This window comes from Phaseolus vulgaris, chromosome 7, assembly GCF_000499845.2.
Source record: "Phaseolus vulgaris cultivar G19833 chromosome 7, P. vulgaris v2.0, whole genome shotgun sequence".
Taxonomy (NCBI): domain Eukaryota; kingdom Viridiplantae; phylum Streptophyta; class Magnoliopsida; order Fabales; family Fabaceae; genus Phaseolus; species Phaseolus vulgaris.
In genome coordinates, this window is record NC_023753.2 from 12,316,969 (window position 1) to 12,337,077 (window position 20,109).

Below are 20,109 nucleotides of genomic sequence, written 5' to 3' on the forward strand. Positions count from 1 at the left end.
CTAGGTTAGTTTCATTTAAGGTGTCCTCAAAAGTCTCATAGGTATGAGTTCGTACCTCCGGTTCAGACAATTGAAGTTGTTGTTCGATCAGGACGGGTTCTTGTTGCCTTCATTGATATTGTTTCCCAAAGTATTTTTCCTCATTATTCTTCTTTGGCAATGATGTTGGCATAGGGTCTTTGTCATTCTCCCTAAGAACGAAATCCTGCAACAAAGGAAAAGGTGGCAACTCAAGATCCTCAGCTTCTTGAATACCTCCCCCTGATGCTGAGAATTGGGAAAGAAAGACTATGTTTCATGGAAGGTGACATCTTTGGAAATATAAACTTTACGACTTTGAGGATGATAACATTTGTACCCCTTTTTGTTGGGGGCATAATCGATGAAGACACATTTGATGACACGAGGATCTAACTTACCCCGATAAGGACTATGAACATGGACAAAAGTAGGACAACCAAAGACACAATTATGAAGATTATTCAACATGGGAATTAGGGGTGGCAAAGCGGGCCAGCCCGTCCCGCATTGGCCCGCCCTGTGCTTGGCCCGCAAAAATGCGGGTCGGGTTGGCTCGCCCCGCAAAGTTATTGCGGGCTAGAATTCTTGACCCGCCTCACATAAGAGCTAGCCCGCAGGTTTGCGGGCCAGCCCGCGTTCTTTTTTTTTTTTTACATTTTTTTCTTAAAAAATTGTCAAATTAAACTTATATATTTGTTACTATCAAACCTAAATTAATTTTTCTTCCTTTTCAAACATAGTCAAACATCAAAACATTAAACATTAAGATAAATATCAAATATCACTATTCTTCCACTTCCAAAACATTAAAAATACCTAATTCCAAAATATTAAACATAAACATAAACATTAATTAAAAAACATTAAACATAAACATTATTGACATTCTTCCATTTCAATAACATTGAATGCCACCTTAGAAGAACTTTCATCCATTTTTTTTCTTGCGGGTTAGCGGGCCAGCCCGCCCCGCTTTGCCATCCCTAATGGGAATAGAAGGATAAAATGTGGTCATAACCTGAATAGGAGTAACACCCTCTAGAACCCGAGAGAGTAATCTATTAATCAAATAAGTGGCAGTCAGGACTACTTCCCCCAGTAAGATCTAGGAACAGATGTTTGGAAAAGTAAAGCTCGAGTAACCTCAAGGAGATGATGATTTTTCCTTTCAGCAACCCCATTTTGTTGAGGAGTGTCCACACAGGTTAATTCATGAACAACTCCATTTTCCTGAACTGAAGGATCTTGGAAAGGTTTTGGTTCACATATTCTCTTCCATTATCAGAACACAATCTCTTAATTGGACTTTCAAACTGTGTTTGAATTATTCTGTAAAACTTTACAAATAAGTGAAAAACTTCATACTTATCTTTCATGAGGAATATCCAAGTAACCCGAGTACAATCATCAATAAATGAAACAAACCATTTTGCACCCGAGATATTAGGAATAGGTGAAGGTCCCCATACATCTGAATGAATAAGATCAAAAGGTTTAGAACTTTTATTACCATTGGGAGGAAAAGTTGTCTGATGGTGTTTAGCAAACTGACAAACATCACAATGAAATGACTTAGCATACACTTTTGTAAATAAAACAGGAAATAAGGACTTTAGGGTACTAAATGGAGGATGACCAAGACGTCTGTGTTGAAGCCATATCTGAGAGGATGACCAAGATTCACGACCTTGTTGAAGATTAGAAGTGTGTGCCTATAGTCTAGCACACTTTTTACTTTCTTCATGTTGTAAATAATATAACCCGCCCTTCTCTTTAGCAATTCCAATAGTCTTCCTCGTGACAAGATCCTGAAAAACACAATGGGAAGGAAAAAATACCACTGCACAATTTAAATCTTGGGTAATCTTTTGAATAGACAAGAGGTTATTGGATAGTTTGGGAACATGAAACACATTTTTTAAAGGAAATGAATGTTGAAGGTGCATGTTACCACGACCATTAATGGGGGTAGTGAAACCATTAGCAACAGTAATATATGGGTTACCGGATAAAGCAGTGTAGGATGAAAAAGAAGAGAAATGAGGTGTCATATGATCAATAGCACCAGAGTCTATAATCCATATATTTTCAGTACTAGAAGCATTAAAGGATAAAAAACTAGAACTCTTACCACTCATAGTAAAGGAACAATAGCTAGATGGCTTACTAAGGGAGTCCATGAGAGCTCAAGACTAATTGAGTTTTTCAGATTGGCAAAATTTGATCTTGTTCACAAAAAAAAAAATTTGCCGGAAAAATTTTCCAGTGGCGGTTTCTGACGGTCGACGACAGTTTCCGGCGAGTAGTGGCAGTTTCGGCGAGCGACGGCGGTGGTGGTCGATGGTGACAGTAACGGTCAATGGTGCAAGGTGGTGGTGGTGATCAATGGAGAAAAGATAAGGAAAATAGAAAGTTGCAGCAATGAAGGCTGCCAAGGAAAATGATTACAGCAATGAAGGCTGCCAAGGAAAATGATTACAGCAATGAAGGTTGCCAAGGAATAAGATTACAACAATGAATGAAGGCAGCTAAAAAAAATAAAAATTGCAGAAGCAGAGTCTCCCAAATCAGGAGCTCTGATACCAAGTGGAAAGAAATAGATGAAATATATTTATGAGATATCTTACAAATGTGATTACAGTCTCTATTTATAGACTGTTTTACAACCTAATTAAGGAAGAAATAATAGGCAATAAAAGCCAGAAATAATGGGTGTTTAAAGCTGTACAAATCAAATCAAATCAAATCACTAACAAATCTGTCCTAATAAATATAAAATGGAATCTGCACTTAATTATAACATAATTATCCTGATTATGCAACACAAAATATATAGGAAAATATGTCAAGCATGAGGTTGATATCAACATTATCAACACACGCTGAGGCCGAATCGAAGATACACTTCACCAACTTCAAGACAATGAAGAACATTGATTGTATTTTTATTGTGTTATTATTATTTTTTATGCTGAACTTATTTTGATTGTCAGTTAAATTTAATGTGTTATTGGACATTATTATGTTTGTAATTTTTTTAAATTCCCATGACACAACATCATTTAGGATTCTAATGTAATGACTTCATCTATTTATTGTAATCATCGAATATTTCATGTTCATCCAATGTTTATTAATGATAAGCAAAAGTTGTTATTTTAATCTTTTTTATTTTATTGGATACAAACTGAAATAAAAAAATTATACATAAAAAATAAAATGTAATGTACATTAAAAACAAGAACACGAATACATTCCATTGCCTAAAAAACATGTTGCAAGCGGTCATCCTCAACCCGAAATCCTCGGTGATTCGACGATGTTAACACAAATTTTTGGGGGGAAATTTCAAATATGCAGTAAAGTATGTCAAGCATGAGATTGGTTATTAGCACTATTAGCACACGTTTGGATTGATCGAAGATACACTTCACCCGTTTAAAGACAATGAAGAACATTGATTGTATTTTTATTGTGTTATTATTATATTTTATGTTGAACTTATTTTGATTGTCAGTTAAGTTTAATGTGTTATTGGACATTATTATGTTTGTAATTTTTTTAAATTTCCATGACACAACATCGTTTAAGATACACTTCATCTATTTATTGTAATCATCGAATATTTCATGTTCATCCAATGTTTATTAATGATAAACGAAAGTTGTTATTTTTTTTATTGGATACAAATTGAAATAAAAAATTATACATAAAAATTAAAATATTTTTTTTTATGTTGTTAGTCAATATTTCATAATATTTATGAAAATATTTGAATTATATGTGCTACTATGTTTAAATTGTACGTAATTTTTAAAATATATAAATTATTCAAATTATTAATAATATTATTATTTTATTACTATTATCATTATTAATATAATTATATATATAGAATATACAATATACAAAATTAAATATTAGATTAACTTATTTAATAATTTCAAAAATATTTAATTATACTATTAATAACAATATATAATTATAAATAATAAAATTATAATAACAACAAAATATATAGTTATATAAAATAACAATGTATATAATAATAAATACTATTTTCATAAATTTTAATATATTTAATAAATTTATTTGAATTTAACACAAAATTATTTTTTATTATAAAATAAAAGTAATTATGAATATTATATATTAAAAAAATAACTAACTCAAACCTACACACACACAAAAAATATATCATAACCCATTATTAAAATATTTTTTTAATAACAAGGATAAATTTGTAAACTTATATTTTACATCTTTAAAATAATTTTTAAATTATCTCTTAACTATCACACCACTTACAAATTTCAATGAACCATCCTCACAAATCCATTTTGTCATCCCTCAATCCAAACAACTTCACACATTCTCTCTATTCCACTCTCTCCCCTCCCCACAAATCTCCACCTCAATCCAAACTAAACATTAACGTTTTATTTGTAAATTAGTAGAACCAAGTACTAAAACATTAAAAAAAAATGTTTTTAGCTCATTGGGTTTAAGAATATTTATATCAAATTAAACATTTACTCGTTATCAAGAATAATGAGTCTTAATAACTAATATTCGAAAACTTTTTTATTTCAAAAATCCTATAAGATAAGTACATAAAAAAACAGAGAAATAATATAAAATAACATTTCTCAACGATTTTATTTTTTTCTCTTAAAACACTTATTTATTAAGGCTTTGTTTGGATTAGAGGGTGTGGGGAGTGAAAAGTTGAGAGTGTGGGTGAGTAGAAGTGTGAAGAAAGTATGAAGAAAGTTGAGGTTGTTTGGATTGGGATATGTTAGAGTGGATGTGTGAGGAAAATTTATTGAAATTGGTGAGTGAAGTGATGGTTGTAAGAATATTATAAATTATTTTGAATAGTAAAAGTTGTAAGATTACAAATTTATCCTTCTATATAAATGAAGAATAAATAATATTTTTTTTATATTTTAGTTAATTAAAATAATTTAAAGTTTAATTTATAAATAAAAAAATGTAAAATTGAAAGAAATAATGAATTATAATTTAAAATTTAAGTATAATTTTATTATTTAACATTTTATTAATTTAATTATTTTTTTACTTAAGTTAATTTATTTACATAATTTTAATATTATTTATGATTCTTTAAATTATGTTATGTTATATAAATATAATTATTTTTAATAATGATTTTCATTATTATCAATAAATATATATATTTTTTAAAAATAGATATTTAGAACATTAACTAGTTGTCAAAATATATAATATAAAGTCATTACATTTTATCCGAAAAAGACAAAGACATGTTAATTTGTTTGTAATTTTGAAATTATGTAAAAATAAAAAAACATAATAATGTTAATTAGAAAAAGAAAAGACATCCTCACTAATAACATTTTAATCCTTGTTAGAAGTTAAATATTTAAATGAATTTTGTATTCACATTAATAAATCAAAATCTAGATTATTATAATATATAATTTAAAATATAATAATTTTTATTATTATAAATATATAAATATATTTTTAGGTATATAGGTATTTTCATTTTATTAAAAACATATTTAATATATTTATTTTTATTATGAATATATTAAATATTTCTTGAATATTTAAAATTTATTTAGAATAAAATTAAATGATTTTAATTAATATTTATTATCATTATTTAAATATATTTAGAATAAAATATATTTAATATTTTTTATGTTTTATGTTTTATGACATGTGCAATATAGTTTAAAAATATTGGAATGTGAATGGTGAATATTATGAAAGAATGAGAATATATAGGTAATTTTATAGATTTAAGGATTACTTCCTCTCTTCTCTCCTTACTTCTGAGCAACTTTGAGAAGAAGGTCTCAGCCCCCTCTCACACCCTTCCGCGCCCCCTCACACCCTCTCTTTTATGGATTCAAACAGGGTGCATCCTCACTTCCGTCTGCAAGAACAGTGCACCCTGATCCAAAGAGACACTAAGAGTGAAATTGTTTGAAAAACAAAAAATTTGGGAATATGGCATCAGGCCCTTTATTTTTCCTATTTTTATGACGTTTTTTTCTGCATAAAAAGGCTACGTAAAAATATCAAGATTGAATTAATATTGTTTAAAATAAATAAATGGAAAATTAATTATAGAATTATGAATGTTAGAGATGAGTTAAAAAACACATTTATTGAATTGTTGACTGTATTCATTGTTAGCCGTTGATGTAGAGAGTCTAAGAGATTATTTCCAACTGCCATTAAGATATTATTTATATTATTTTATTACTTTAGAGAACAAAAAACACATTTTCCAAAAAAAGAATACTCAATACTCCATTATGAGGCAGTCTCATTTATAGTTATGGTCATCCTCATTCATGTGTTGTGTGATGAATGAACTTAAAAGAAAAAATAAATTTGAATCTTAAATATTTTAAATTATACAATTTAGATTTTTTTTATAAAAAATATTTTTAAATTGTATAATTTTAAAATAAAATAAAAAATTAATTTTTTTTATAAAAAAAAATTAGATTATACAATCCATAAGTCATTTTTATAAACTAGAAGAATAAAATAAATATTTTTATATTTATAAGATTGCAGAAGAAAATGATAAGAGTGCAAAAAGAAATCTCCAGAATTTAAATTTTTTGAAGTTCATTGATAAATGTTTGAACAAGGGCTTTAGATTCTTCACTATATCACTTTGCAACATATACTATATCATAGGTAAAATGATAAAAATATCTTCATAAGTTTTCTAAAGAGTCTTTAAGGTTTCTGTCTTCTAGAAATCCAAATTCGTAAATCAAATTTCCTCTTATAAAATTTGTATTTCGGAATTCATAAGTAACATTTTGGATTTTGCTTTTTAAAATACGTTTTCCATTTTAAAATCACTTATGGATTCTCATTTTTGGAAAACAAAATACTCCTCTCATGGAATAGAGTTTCGAGAATGACAACATACACACAAATGCTTCAGATTATTTATTCTGAAAGGTCTTTCCAAAACTCAATTTCTAACTACTACCTTTGCTATTTCATTTCAAATCCATTCTTACATCAATTACGTAAGTCAATCTTTCAATCACAACCACAACCCCTAATACACATTGTTGGGGCTTAATCTTCCCTCCACCTCCATTGTAATCCATCACTACCAAAAATCAAGCCTCACATTCCTCTGTTTCAAATCAAATTCTAAAAATATTTTGTGTATTTAAAAATTTTGTATAACGCGAATGTAGTTATAGATTTCTTTATTTATTTTTTTTGGCTAATTCGTCCTGCACCATATCAATTCTAAAATTCTAATATGTAAATATAGGGAGATGACACCTAGAGAATTATTGAGAGACTTTGTCTCCCTTTTTCTTATTGGGCAGTTGACCTACATTTTTGCTTACTCCTTTGGGTCTCGGTCGCTTGATCACTCAATCTCCTAGGGAATGCCGAATGAGGATACCTGCAGAAGGCACTCCGACGTTCAAGTCAACAAAAGTTGTTCGGCACTCGGCTATCAGAGTACATTAATTAATGACGTACTTGTTTCTTGGAATGTGCATTATTTATATTATTTTAATGAACCTACCTTGTTGGGCCGGATTATGAGTGGATCTTACTTAGAAAAGTATTATCTAGTTCTTAATGATGATTTGACTTTACTAACCTTGATTGAGCATTAATGGACTGAGGGTGTCGGTCGGCCCGACTGTGGGAGCCGAGCCATAGCATTGACCGTGCCCATACTAGTACATTACCGAACATAAAATTTAAAACTCCAAATGTCATTGTCATCTTTATTTTCAAAACAATTTGTGGAGGAGGTGTTTTACTGTGGTGGAGGCATTTTGAGTGGAGGTGTTGGTGGTGTTGTGATTTGCTGTGGTGGTGGAGCGAAGTCATTACTCTTAGGTGTGGTGCAGTTGTCTTTTGAGGTAAGCAAAATTGTTCTTGCATTGCTTTTTCAATTGTAAATGGTGTTGAACTCTTACCGGATATTGGGATCTGGGTACAAATCCAAAAGTATCTTGTGTATATAAGCTTTTGGATGACCATATTCAGAAGTGACATATTAGTTTTGGACTTATATATCCAGAATTTCGTAATTTAGGTTACATATATGGATATCCAGAAGACAAAGATCGTTTATATTTTTTTTTTTTGCAGTAGTGCCAATGAATACTGTAAATTTATACATGTGAATTTAAAGGGAGAAGAGATTAATGAGTTAAATGATCACAACCAATCAACACTGGCTTTTCCGGTAGACACTTCTTCATCGATAGCTCCTTCTCTCTGCCTCCCCCGTGCTCAAGGAGAATGAATGCCTAAGTGAAATGTGCCTCAATGAATTTAAGTAATGTTTTAAATCAGTAAGGTTTAAAGGGACTTTTCATGTGGATCAGTAAGGGCAAAAGAAACTTTTCATGTGCATGTGTTGATGGATACTGAATTCATCTGGTGTAGACGGAATCAGCATGTTTTTTTTCTTGTGTGGGGTTCAAGATCTACCTTTCAAGAAAAAAAAAATGTATTTATGTGCAGAAAACGAAATATGGCATCAACACATTCATTCGGGAACTCTGGAACAGAAGAGGTCATGCTTTAGTTTTTACTTTCCAAATGTCAAATAATTATAGGAAGGACAATTGTGGAATTTGTCAAATTATGTTGGGTACAGTAAGAATTGACATGGTGCAGAGAGAATAAGCCTTATTCCTTTCGTTTTCCTTTGTCTTTCACTACAATCCTTTTTCTCCACAACTGGAAGATGCTTTTCAGTTTTGTTTTCTCACTTGTGCCTCAACTTTCCACTGCAAATGTTACTATCCTCCCACTCTATATCATGTAACATTTTCTATAATGCATCCTTACAATACCATCACATGAAGACAAATGAATATTAAACATTCAGACTCTTTCAAATTTTAACAATAATAAAAAAATAATAGTTCCTCCTATAAAGAATCATTCAACAGGTAATCAATTGATAAGTTACATTTCCTAAAAAAATTATTTCCCTTCAATTATTTTATGGGAAATTCCTTATATATAGAGGTATAAATTAAAATCGTGTAATAACATGAATATTTTTTAATTGAAGTGTACTCTTAACACATTTTTTTTATATCAAAGTTGTGTTAATAAAACACTTACCAAAAATCATAATAAAAAATTTACCTTTTACATAATATACTTACAAAATTATACTATATCCGTGAAAAAACATGTATCTCTTTATAAAATTGATAGAGTTCCAATCAAGGCACATATTAATGCAAATGCAAACCTACTTATTTGTCATCTTCCCCATTTATTTGTACATATTTCCTTTAATTATTCAGAAAGTAGAGGTTGGGATTGATTCACTAAACTAAACTATATCTTTTGTTATAATTGAAAACTGTTTGTATTTGTATTAAGAAATAATTCAGTTTTATTTTGACTTTTTTTTTTACAATACTTATGACTAATTTCATGATTAATAGTAATTTAATATTAATTTTTTAATTGTTAATTTTCTATTATGGGTTGCAGTTGTAAAAAATAAACAGTTTCTTTCATAATTTTATTATAAAGCTTATATTGAAATAAGTTACAAAAAGTTAATGATTAAAAATATAAACCATCTGCGTAAAGTTTGAATAAATTCTATAGAAAATCTTGTAAACATCTAAAAGTGGCTTTCTAAATGTTTAAAGATGCTCCTAGGTTACACAGTTTACAAGGATAAAGAAAATTGCAATCCTCTAACTTATCTTTCGATTAAAAGAGGTTAAAATATGGTTATCATTTATATTTCAGAGTCAGAATATATCGGTAACATTGTCTATATATATATATATATATATATATATATATATATATATTTGAGTAAAAAAAAAAGTTCTGGACCTAATGTCAGAGCAGTTAAAAGTTCAATCCATAAGGAGACAAAGCAACTATTAAATTTCATTCCTTCAAAGTCTGTATAATTTAAAAATATTCATAAAAAAATGAGAAAGTTTTTTCTAAGATCAGATGATAATCCCCAATAACGTCACTAAGTTGAAAACACTACAGAACCATTACTTAACAAATATACAGTCCAATAAAATGTATACCCCATAACAGCCATGTGTTAACTTGCAATACTTAATCGCAAGTCCCAAATTATTATTGCAGAAATTTATTATTGTTTCTTCTCCTATATTGAATTCTTGATATCAGCTGTAAACAAAAACAACTACAAATGGTTCGCTTGAATTGAATCACTGGTAAAAAGTTACTAAATTCACCAAAACACTAAAATGAATCCCAAAAGCTCTCAATAGGTGGAATTTGAAACTGCAAGACCAAGTCGAGTAGTTTGTTCTGTACTATGTGTTTATTCTAAGGCAGTTTTTTTTTTCTATCAAAAAGTCTCTAGGATGTCATAGTGACCATATCCATGAAATAGCACATTTATGGAATTCTCCTCTTTATCATTCCTATACTCTTCACCATATTTTGCTATGTTTACCAAACCAACCGATCCTGTGGCTCTCATGAAAACAGATATTGGTGTCCTGAAAAAGTATGCAGCAGAGTTAGATAAAGAACAATAAAATCCAAAGAAGGCATACCATCACAATTACATAAAATAAATTAGAATGGTTTCTACAAAACAATATAGGCTGTATATTACACTAGTGTCTTCAGTCTCAGATTCACGAATTATATATCCACATTGCTAATTGTTTGAAAGATTAACCAACATTTTTTACAATAACTTTTGTTATGGTAATTTGGGTGTTCAAATTGTGAATGGTAATCGGAGTTTGTCTAGCCTACGTTATGTACATTACGCCCAATTAATAGACGTTGTTATGACAACAATTCTAGTGAGCTAAAACTAGTAATTAATATACATGGATGGACAAACATCTTATGCTTCTCAATTATCCTTAAATAAAAGTGTATAAGCAGTACAAAATTTCAATTCTTCTGTTCTTACTAGAACTAGAAGGATTTCAATTCTAAAACTTACTTCAAAACATGAGAAGCCATCAACAGCTCTGGTTCTCCACCCCACACAAAAGGCTGTTGAATTCTCTTCACATATGTATCGAAATCCCCTTCTATAAACCTAAAGATACATCAAACATAACATGATAACCAAGCCAAACCAAGAAAAAGACAATCCAAAAGAATCATACATCTTCAAATTACAAAACTTACCATTCTGTTTCCTCCCGCCTCTTCAGCAACTCATCTACTACCTAAATTGGGATACAAAGGTTGTTAAAAAAGCAAATGAAATAGAACAAAAACTTTTTATTATTTTAAACTCTGTAACATAGTGATATAGTGATCATACTTTAGCTCTCAATTCATCAGCCAGTTCCCTCTGACAATTCTCATCAGGTGCTTTTTCTCCATTTCTCAAGCAATCTCCATGAGCTATTGCTCTAAACAGACACCGACCATCAGCAGGTACCCCTTCACCATTCAGTGATATAGCACACAAATGAATACACATATTAAACTCATACACAATTTATTTACCTCCATGCTAAGCAATACCACCAACAATCAAAAATGTAACTCAACAATACCAATTTAAAAATCTCTCAGTATTAACTTCTTTAGAAAATTCCAACAAACATAAAACTCTTCATCCCGTTCAATCATCTACCCACAGACCATCAATAACCAGAACAATGCTTAATCCAAAAAGCAAAAAGGCTATAGGCTATCAAAACAATATCAGTGATCCAACCAATTTCATTCAAGTATATGTCACATCCAATCCAATGCGTTTTATAAACCAAATATGAATTATATTTCATTTTATTCCGATTAAACAATTAAACATTTTAAATTAATAAAAACAAATAATATAAAAAAAATAACAAACCAGTGACTCTGTAATCCGCGTAATCAGCAGAAGCCTCCACTTTCAGAACTCCGCAACTCTCGTCCACCGCAACAGCTTCGAAATCGGTAACGACGTCCACGCAACCCGGCGGCGCGAGGCAAGCACAGACTCCGAAGAGGAGCCACGCGGAATCAGGACGATGGAGCCACCGCGCAGGCCGCGTGTCCCATGCGACATTCCACGATCCCTCTCCCTTCAGGTCATGCACGGGGACAACGCCGCGGCGGAATCTGTCACCGCTGCGGGGCATTATAGCATGCCATATGGAGGCCGCGCCGCCAGCGGAGCCGAAGATTTTGCAGGCGCTGGAATGGTGGCGGCGAGGCGGCGAGGCGGAGAGGGAGACGGAGGCGTGAACTAGACGAGGCAGCGAGGCATGGACGTGGGAGAAGAGCCAGGGCCTTGGACGAGTGGCGCAGAGAACTCCAAGCATGGGTGAAGAAAAACTATCGTGCGCTGGGTTTGTTCCTATCCTACGCATCACCCACACACGTAGTTTCCATGCGTGACGGCATGGGTGTTTTTTGGAAGACAAATTACAACTACTCACACCACACCACTATTGGAATCATCAAATTTAAACAACAAACTAATCTATATTTCTTTCCCTACGCACCTACTCCCGCGTGTCTCTCACACTCTCCCTTCTTTCCAACAAATCTTATTCTTTTTCATTTTTTTTTTTTTTAATTTTTCTACAACTTTTCACCCCACCCCAGAATATTCCTCATCTTTGCACCAGATTCTTTAGGTTACCTTCAAATCTCATTCCTAGATTTTAGTACAAATAATACCTAGGTTTTAATAATTATATTACAGTATTTTAGATGAAAAAAATAAATATGATTAAGAGAGGATCTATTAAAAGTCATCATTAATAAAACTGATGCATAATATATATGATTACAATAAAATGAATAAAATGGTTCGAAATTAATGTTTTTTTTATTTCAATTAAATATTAATTTTTTTTCCTAATATATTTCCTAACTAATGATGAATAAATATCTAAAGAATTTGATTTATACTTTAAAACACAAACTACTCATATGCTAACATTTATTTATGTAATAATGAGTTATTGTGATGATTATTGAAAAGTTTTTTTTTAAATTTTCTTTATTTATTTTATTATTATTAATTTGGTATTAATATTTTCATTTATGTTTATTTTATTACTATATTTAATATTAATTTATTATAGTTAATATAATTAATTCTTTTAAACCATATTTTTTTTAATATTTTGGCTTTATAAAATGCTAACAAATAAATAAAAAAACCAAAGGTAAAAGAAACAAAGAGATAAAAAGAGAGAAAAAAATATATACTTTTAATAAACATCATTATATTAAATGTGGACTTCCACCTTCACATATACTACAATATGGAACTAATAGTTATTTTTTAAATTGGTTCCAAACACATGAATGTGGTAGGTGATGTACTTCTCATTTAAATTTGGTTGTAAATGAGTTTTGAATAACCATTTTCTTATATATAAATTCTTTTCATAATAAGAATCTTAACCAAATTTCATAATCAAATTTTATATCAATAATTAATATGTAAACACATTTTTCATTCATTCCTATGTCACTGATCTTTATTATAATGTCTATATGACTGATTGATCTTTACGAGACATGGCCTATTACCACATAAACATGAGTGGAAGATTTTTAAAAATTATTACTTTCTCAGCATTTGTTCTTTTTTATTTTTAAAGTTTTGTGTTTTCTTTCCTAATAAAAGTTTTTCATTTTAATGATGTTGGTTTGTAAATTGATTTGACAAGTAACTTAAGTCTAATATTAATGGTCATGATATTTACTAAGAATTTGATATAATTTAATAAAAATTAATCATTAATAAAACTAATGAATAATTTTCTCTTTACCATAATTAGTACACTTTTAAATAAGTAAAACTTTCCAAATTAAATTATTTTCTTGCATTCCAATTAAAAATTACTATTTTTTTTTCTGATTTTTTTAACTAGTTATGACTAAATATCAAAATTGGTTCGAGAAAGATGAACTTCGTGACACATAAGTTTTTCATTAAAATTTTATTGTAGATGAGTCACTAAATAATTTATCTCTCATATGTAAGTTCTCTCGTCAATTATACTCTTAACAAAAGTTTACTTCAATAATAAAGTGTTATCTATACATGTTTTTCACTTTTACATGGCTTATATTTCAATGTTACTTGTTCAATCTTTGTCCTTCTTCATTTTTAGAGCGTGTTTTCTTAAAAGTTGTTCATCGTAATGAAGATTGTTTGTAACTTAATTTTGCAAGTAGCATAAATCCAATTGTCATGACATGTACTACAAAATTTAGCTTATATGAAAATTGTAGCTAATTAATAACATACTATTGACAAAGTAGGTATAAAAAGGCAATGCAAAGAGGATTTTTTCAATTTTGTCCCTTTTCATTTTTTGCTTTGAGTTTTCTTCTAAAAGTTGTTCACTATAATTAAACTCTCTAGGCTTGAGGGTTAGTAGTTGTAGCTGTGGTATAAATTGTTATATTGTTTATAATTTCATGTTCTTTTCCCATCTTATGTTTATTGTTCTTAGCTACCATAATTTGATTTTTAGAACGAAATCTTAATTTGTTTAAGATAAGTAGTGGTAGTATAAATTTTGACATTAGAATGTGAGAGTATTGTAAGTAACTCTTATGTGTTTAATTATTTTAAAGGTTATGATATTAGATGACATTAATTCTAATGGTTTCAAATGCTACTATGATAGTAGCATAGTGGTGAGGGTATAAAAAAATTAAAAAATTGGGAAACTATTTTGCACATGTTCCCTACCAAAAGTATTTGACATTTAACAGTGATATTTTGTATCTTTTTTATCTCTAAAAATTGTAATTATCTATTATGAATATTTTGGTTTTAAGTTAATCCTATGTTGCACGATTACTCAAATATCTGTCACTTTTTTATTTAGGTAAATATGATTGGTGATAACTCATGGGATATCATAAAGCAAAACAAAGAAGAAGAGAGGAATCATGAGGACAACAAAGGAAAGGAAAAGAGATACAAAGAGCTAAAACTTTGGTGTAAGTCCAATTTTCATGAGTTACACTTCCATATATATATATATATATGGAAGCTAATGAGTGACATAATATTGACAATGTACATCCAAAAAAGTAATGCATTCAAAATCAAGTTTTTCCTATTTGGTCTTACAAACAATTTACATTTGTTCCAAATATTCTTCCTATTAATGAAGTACAATGATATACAAACATCCATTGTTAAAAGTAAAATCATAAAATAGAAAATACAACCATATGTCTGATTGCAACAAAAAAAAGTAAAATAGAGGCATGATATGTAGTTGATGTCACTAGTATTAGAATCCCAAAGTTCGTATAAATGTCAATACTTCTATTGGTTGAGAGTTTTGTGCATATTGGAACAATTGAACTTATGTTGGTTCTTATTAAATTTATTGTGTAGCCTAGACCAACCTCATCTTGTGTCATTGCAACAACTTCCATAACCTCCCTAACTTCCTTTATCTTTTAGCTCTATATCTAGAGCATAACCATCATTGTTATATGACCTTTAGTTATGTCCTAACAAACCACATCTCTAACCTTTGATATCTTTATACTTTCTCTAGATCTTGTTGTTAACCATAAGAGGCTCATCATTGCCTTTTCTTCTTTGAGTTTTAGGCCTTCCTATCTTCTTTTTAATTAGTGGTGGAATTAGATTGGTATACTTTTTCCTCTGACAATATTGTTGGTTATATTTTTTTTATATAAAAGCTTTCATGTTAGACATCACTATGCAACTTGACATCTCAACTAGGCTGACACCTCAAGTAACAACAATCATCTGCCATCACATGAAAAAAATATTATTAAAAAAAGAAAAAGGAAAGAAAATACACAAAAAAACATGGGGGCACTAGTACAAAAATAAGAAAAGAGTGCTCCTTATTTAATGCGGTTCAGCGCTTAAACGCATTCGTAAAAAACGCGGTGGCATTTTTGAAATTATTTTGATTTACAAATGCGGTTATTTAAATAACTGCATTTATAAATCAAGAGCTTCCATTTACAAATGCGACTAAAAGTAATAGCCGCATTTGTAAATCGAAGCGCTTGATTTACAAATGCGGTTATTCAAATTGCCGCATTTGTAAATCAAAAAGTTTGATTTACAAATGCGGTTTTTACGTTTAGCCGCATTTGTAAATGGTTTTTACCCTAAAAATTTTACGCGCTTTCGTTCATTCTTTGTTTGCGCTCATATTTGTTCTTCGTTTTCTCTGGTTGCGAAGTTCTGCATTTTCGAAGGTACGTAACTGCATTGCCCCTCATTCTCTTGTTTTCATTGCCCCTAACAACTGCATTGAACTCCAATGACTTTCGCTTTCCATATTGCTTTCGTTTTTAATGGGTTTCACTTTGCATTTTGAAGGTGTATTGTTCCATTGCTTCCGCCGCTGTCGCATTTCGCTCTCGCCGCTCCGCCACTGCTTCCGCCGCCGCTGCCGTGTTTCCTCCTCTCCCCTTCCACTCTTCACCGACAACGTGCCTCTAAAACCCCAGCTCATTCAGAAGAATATACAAATGCGGCTATTTCAAATAACCGCATTCGTAAATCGCATTTACAAATGCGGCTCTATAGCCGCATTTGTATTTCTCTGATTTACAACTGCGTGCTGATCAAATGCGACTCTATAGCCGCATTTGTAAATGTAAAATAACCGCATTTGATTAGCATTTCAGCGCTAGTGGGGACTATATCAAAATCCATATGTTAACAAAAACGATACACAAGTAGACTATACATATTCATAAAGAATTCTAAGAACAAACTAAATGGAAACCTATTATACCAATGAAATGGTTCTCTATGAATAAATCCTAAATTAGCCAACTTATCAGCACACACATTTCCTTCACGAAAAATATGGGTAGCCCTAAACTTGATTTTCCCACAGTAATTAAGACAAGCATTTCATTGATTACGAAACATCCACAGAACATTAGTCCTAGCAATAAATGTAACACAAACCAAGGAAGAATCATATTCAAACCATACATTAGTAAGCCCCATCTTTTGAGCTTCCTCCATAGCATATATAACTCCATAAAACTCAGCAACCATAGTAGTCTGAACTTCAAGAAACGCAGGGAAAGCACCAATAAACTCCTTCATACTCTCATGAAAAATACTTCCACAAGTAGCAAAACCAAGATATCCCCTAACAACCCCATCCGTGTTAATTTTAACCCAACCGGGTGAAGGGAACTTCCATTTAATAGGAAAAGGACGAAAAACTTTAACAGTACGAGTATTAATACCAAAAAACTTAATCACATTGAAACCCAACATATCATTCTTCATTAAAGCTTTAGACGAATTTCCCACTAGATAAGTTAAATCTTTAATTGCCGAAATAGCCCTAGAAACATCAATCTTATCCTGAAATCTAACATAATTCCTCATATGTCATATCATCCAAATATAAAAAGTTATCACAACAAGCTTAATCAATTTAATCAAAGGAGAACCCAGTTTTGTTTAAAAAACTATTGAACAACATTGCAAACATATGTCCCAATAATTTCCCAACAAGAATGATATAAAACACCACCAAAATCATATTTGTGTAGTAAAGAGGAACGTATCTATGTTTACATGGTATGCATGTATGAAAATAAGTCAATAATGAACAACACAAATACCTATAATGAAACCATAACATGGATAAAAAGAAGTTTGCACATGTGAAATGCTAGAACCTACAAGAGCATATATGAGTGTTAAGATCTAATTTTCAGTTCAAATTTTGAACCTTATATATTTATCCTTCTTTTTTCATTTTTCTTTCTCCAACCTGATTTGTTGCACTAGGACTAGATGATTGGTTGTAGTAATCAATTTTATTTTTTTTCTTTGAAATCATCCTCATTATATTGCATTTTACTTCTCCCAAGCAAGTCGGAATTGGCTTACTCCTATACTTTACAATCGTTGCATTACAAACTTCACAAAAATATTTTGATCATGTTGTCAATTTTTCACTCATCTTTAAAACAGGTCTTTGATTAGGATTTAAATCCCCATTTCCTATATAAACAAATGCAACTTCACTCTTTTGCCTTATGGTGCCTATATGTTGTTCAAATTAAAAAATTCTTGTTATCATTGCTACCTTCCAAAATAGATCACTAAATTCCAATTTCTTCCACTACTTACTAAAGTTTTTTCCACAAATGCATTGCACAAAACCTATGAGGTGTATTTGACATTATTTCCTTCACGGTTGGAATTAAGTTCTACATTAAAAATATACAAAATTGATTACATGCATCTTGTAGCAATTATGTTCTTTTACAAAGGTCTTGATTTGGAGAGCAAGTACTATACCATTCTTGGCATAGTAAACTAACCATGAAAGACTAAGTTCCTTTCATTTTTTCATTTCTCTAACAAAGTCATTCTTCATTAATTTCACCCCCTTTCTCTCTTAAATTATGTAATGTGAAAGTACCTTTTGAAATCAACCAAGTTTGAAAACTACATGTTAACTTCTAATTGAATTTCACTAATTTGGATCATGAATAAATTAGTACTCATCATTATAAGAATATGAGTACTCATCATTATTATGTTGCTTATCACCGTCCATTTGTTCACCAATTATGTACTATGGACAAGTTCTGCAACAAATTCTTCAACAAGTTATTTTGCAATATTTTCTTCTTATTGACTATTTTGTCCTACTCCTCAGTAGGTTGTTAACCATCTTCTTCTTCCTCGCAATCTACTTCTAACATGGTTCATAAATGAGACTCAACAACAAGTCCATCATAAACTATTGACATTAGATTAGGTTTATGACCAAATTAAACATTGATATCTATTTTTAAATTAGCTAAATAATTATTCAAGAACACACTAATATCAATATCCTATCCTCCAACTTCACTATACTTTTTATAGCAACCAAAAAAATCCTTTAATAGTTCAATAATAACATAACCTCATCTAAGTTTTCTCACACACACATACACAAAACTCTCCCTCATTATACTCCAATAGACCAACCTTGTTTCTTCTAACAACCTTTCTTCGTGGTGCAACAAAATATTCAGTTCAAACACACCATTTACAAATAACATGAATTAAACTAAATATAAATTGTCTGAAACGATTAATCTCATTCATGCACTATATAAAGTTTAAATCTTTCACCATACAATAAATTAAAATAAATAAAGTAAAATTTTATAAATAATGTCACTTACAAATAACTATCAACAATAACATACAATAAACACATACACATAAAAAAAATGAGGATTTTCACAAAAAAAAAATATGTATTTAGTGAAATAAAAACGTTGTTACACCCACCTTCTTATTGAAACAAAAATATGGTCAGGACTCTCTCTACCACAAAATTGTACTAAAATATTATCTCTTTCACATGAAGTTCTTCTCTAGACTTATAATTATTCAATCACTTTAAAATTTAAAATAACTAAATTAATTAATTTTTTAACTAAATGAAATTAAAAACCATATGTTACCACAAAAATAAGAGAAAACAATAAAAAAGTATACATCATTTATTATTTAAATGATGCTAACATAGAAATTAACATGTAAACAAAATTATTACTCCAAAAACTCATTTATAAGAAAGATTTATTGAGTAATTATTGTGTAAACACGCTCATTCTTTGTGTCCAATTTAATTTAAATATTTACTTAATTAGTTATTCGCTTTTAAAGCAACCTCTTTATTGAAAACAATTAGGTTACTCACTATTTTTTTATGTTCAATTTAAATGTTTACTTTATTAGTTACTCTCTCATTTAAAGCAATGTGTTTATTGAAAAATTTAGGTTATTCTAATAATTTTTTAAAAACTGATATATTTATTATGTGATAAAAGAAATTGGTATATTTTTTATGTGATAATATTTGGTATAATTGAAAAAGTATCTAACATGGTTAAAAAATAATACTTTACTTGTGTTCAAATATCGTTTTTATATATTTCAAATATAATACTTTGAATGTTTATGTTGCAATAACTCTATTGATTCACACGTTCCGTTAGTTAAAAACATGAATTTGAAAGAACCGAAAACTATTTTAAGATTTTTTTTTTTACACTCCTCTAGAAAACTAAAGTCAT

At 29.9% G+C, this 20,109-nt stretch overlaps 1 protein-coding gene across 1 annotated transcript; it reads right to left on the reverse strand.

Moving 5' to 3' along the window:
- Positions 1–10,124: 10,124 nt before the first annotated feature.
- On the reverse strand, positions 10,125–12,542 carry LOC137828230 (uncharacterized). Its single transcript, XM_068634709.1, has 5 exons — positions 11,885–12,542; positions 11,345–11,466; positions 11,206–11,246; positions 11,015–11,113; positions 10,125–10,553 (listed from the first exon to the last, which is right to left on the reverse strand). The coding sequence occupies exons 1-5, from the start codon at positions 12,384–12,386 to the stop codon at positions 10,400–10,402; spliced, it is 918 nt and encodes a 305-aa protein (XP_068490810.1). The 5' UTR covers positions 12,387–12,542; the 3' UTR covers positions 10,125–10,399.
- Positions 12,543–20,109: the final 7,567 nt, after the last annotated feature.

Excerpts from the sequence above, each read along its gene's own strand:
- LOC137828230 (XM_068634709.1), bottom strand. The coding sequence starts at position 12,386 with ATGCGTAGGATAGGAACAAACCCAGCGCACGATAGTTTTTCTTCACCC. Across the intron at positions 11,247-11,344 it reads CTGATGAATTGAGAGCTAAA|GTAGTAGATGAGTTGCTGAA; the intron begins GTATGATCACTA and ends ATCCCAATTTAG. Across the intron at positions 11,114-11,205 it reads AGGCGGGAGGAAACAGAATG|GTTTATAGAAGGGGATTTCG; the intron begins GTAAGTTTTGTA and ends ATGTATCTTTAG.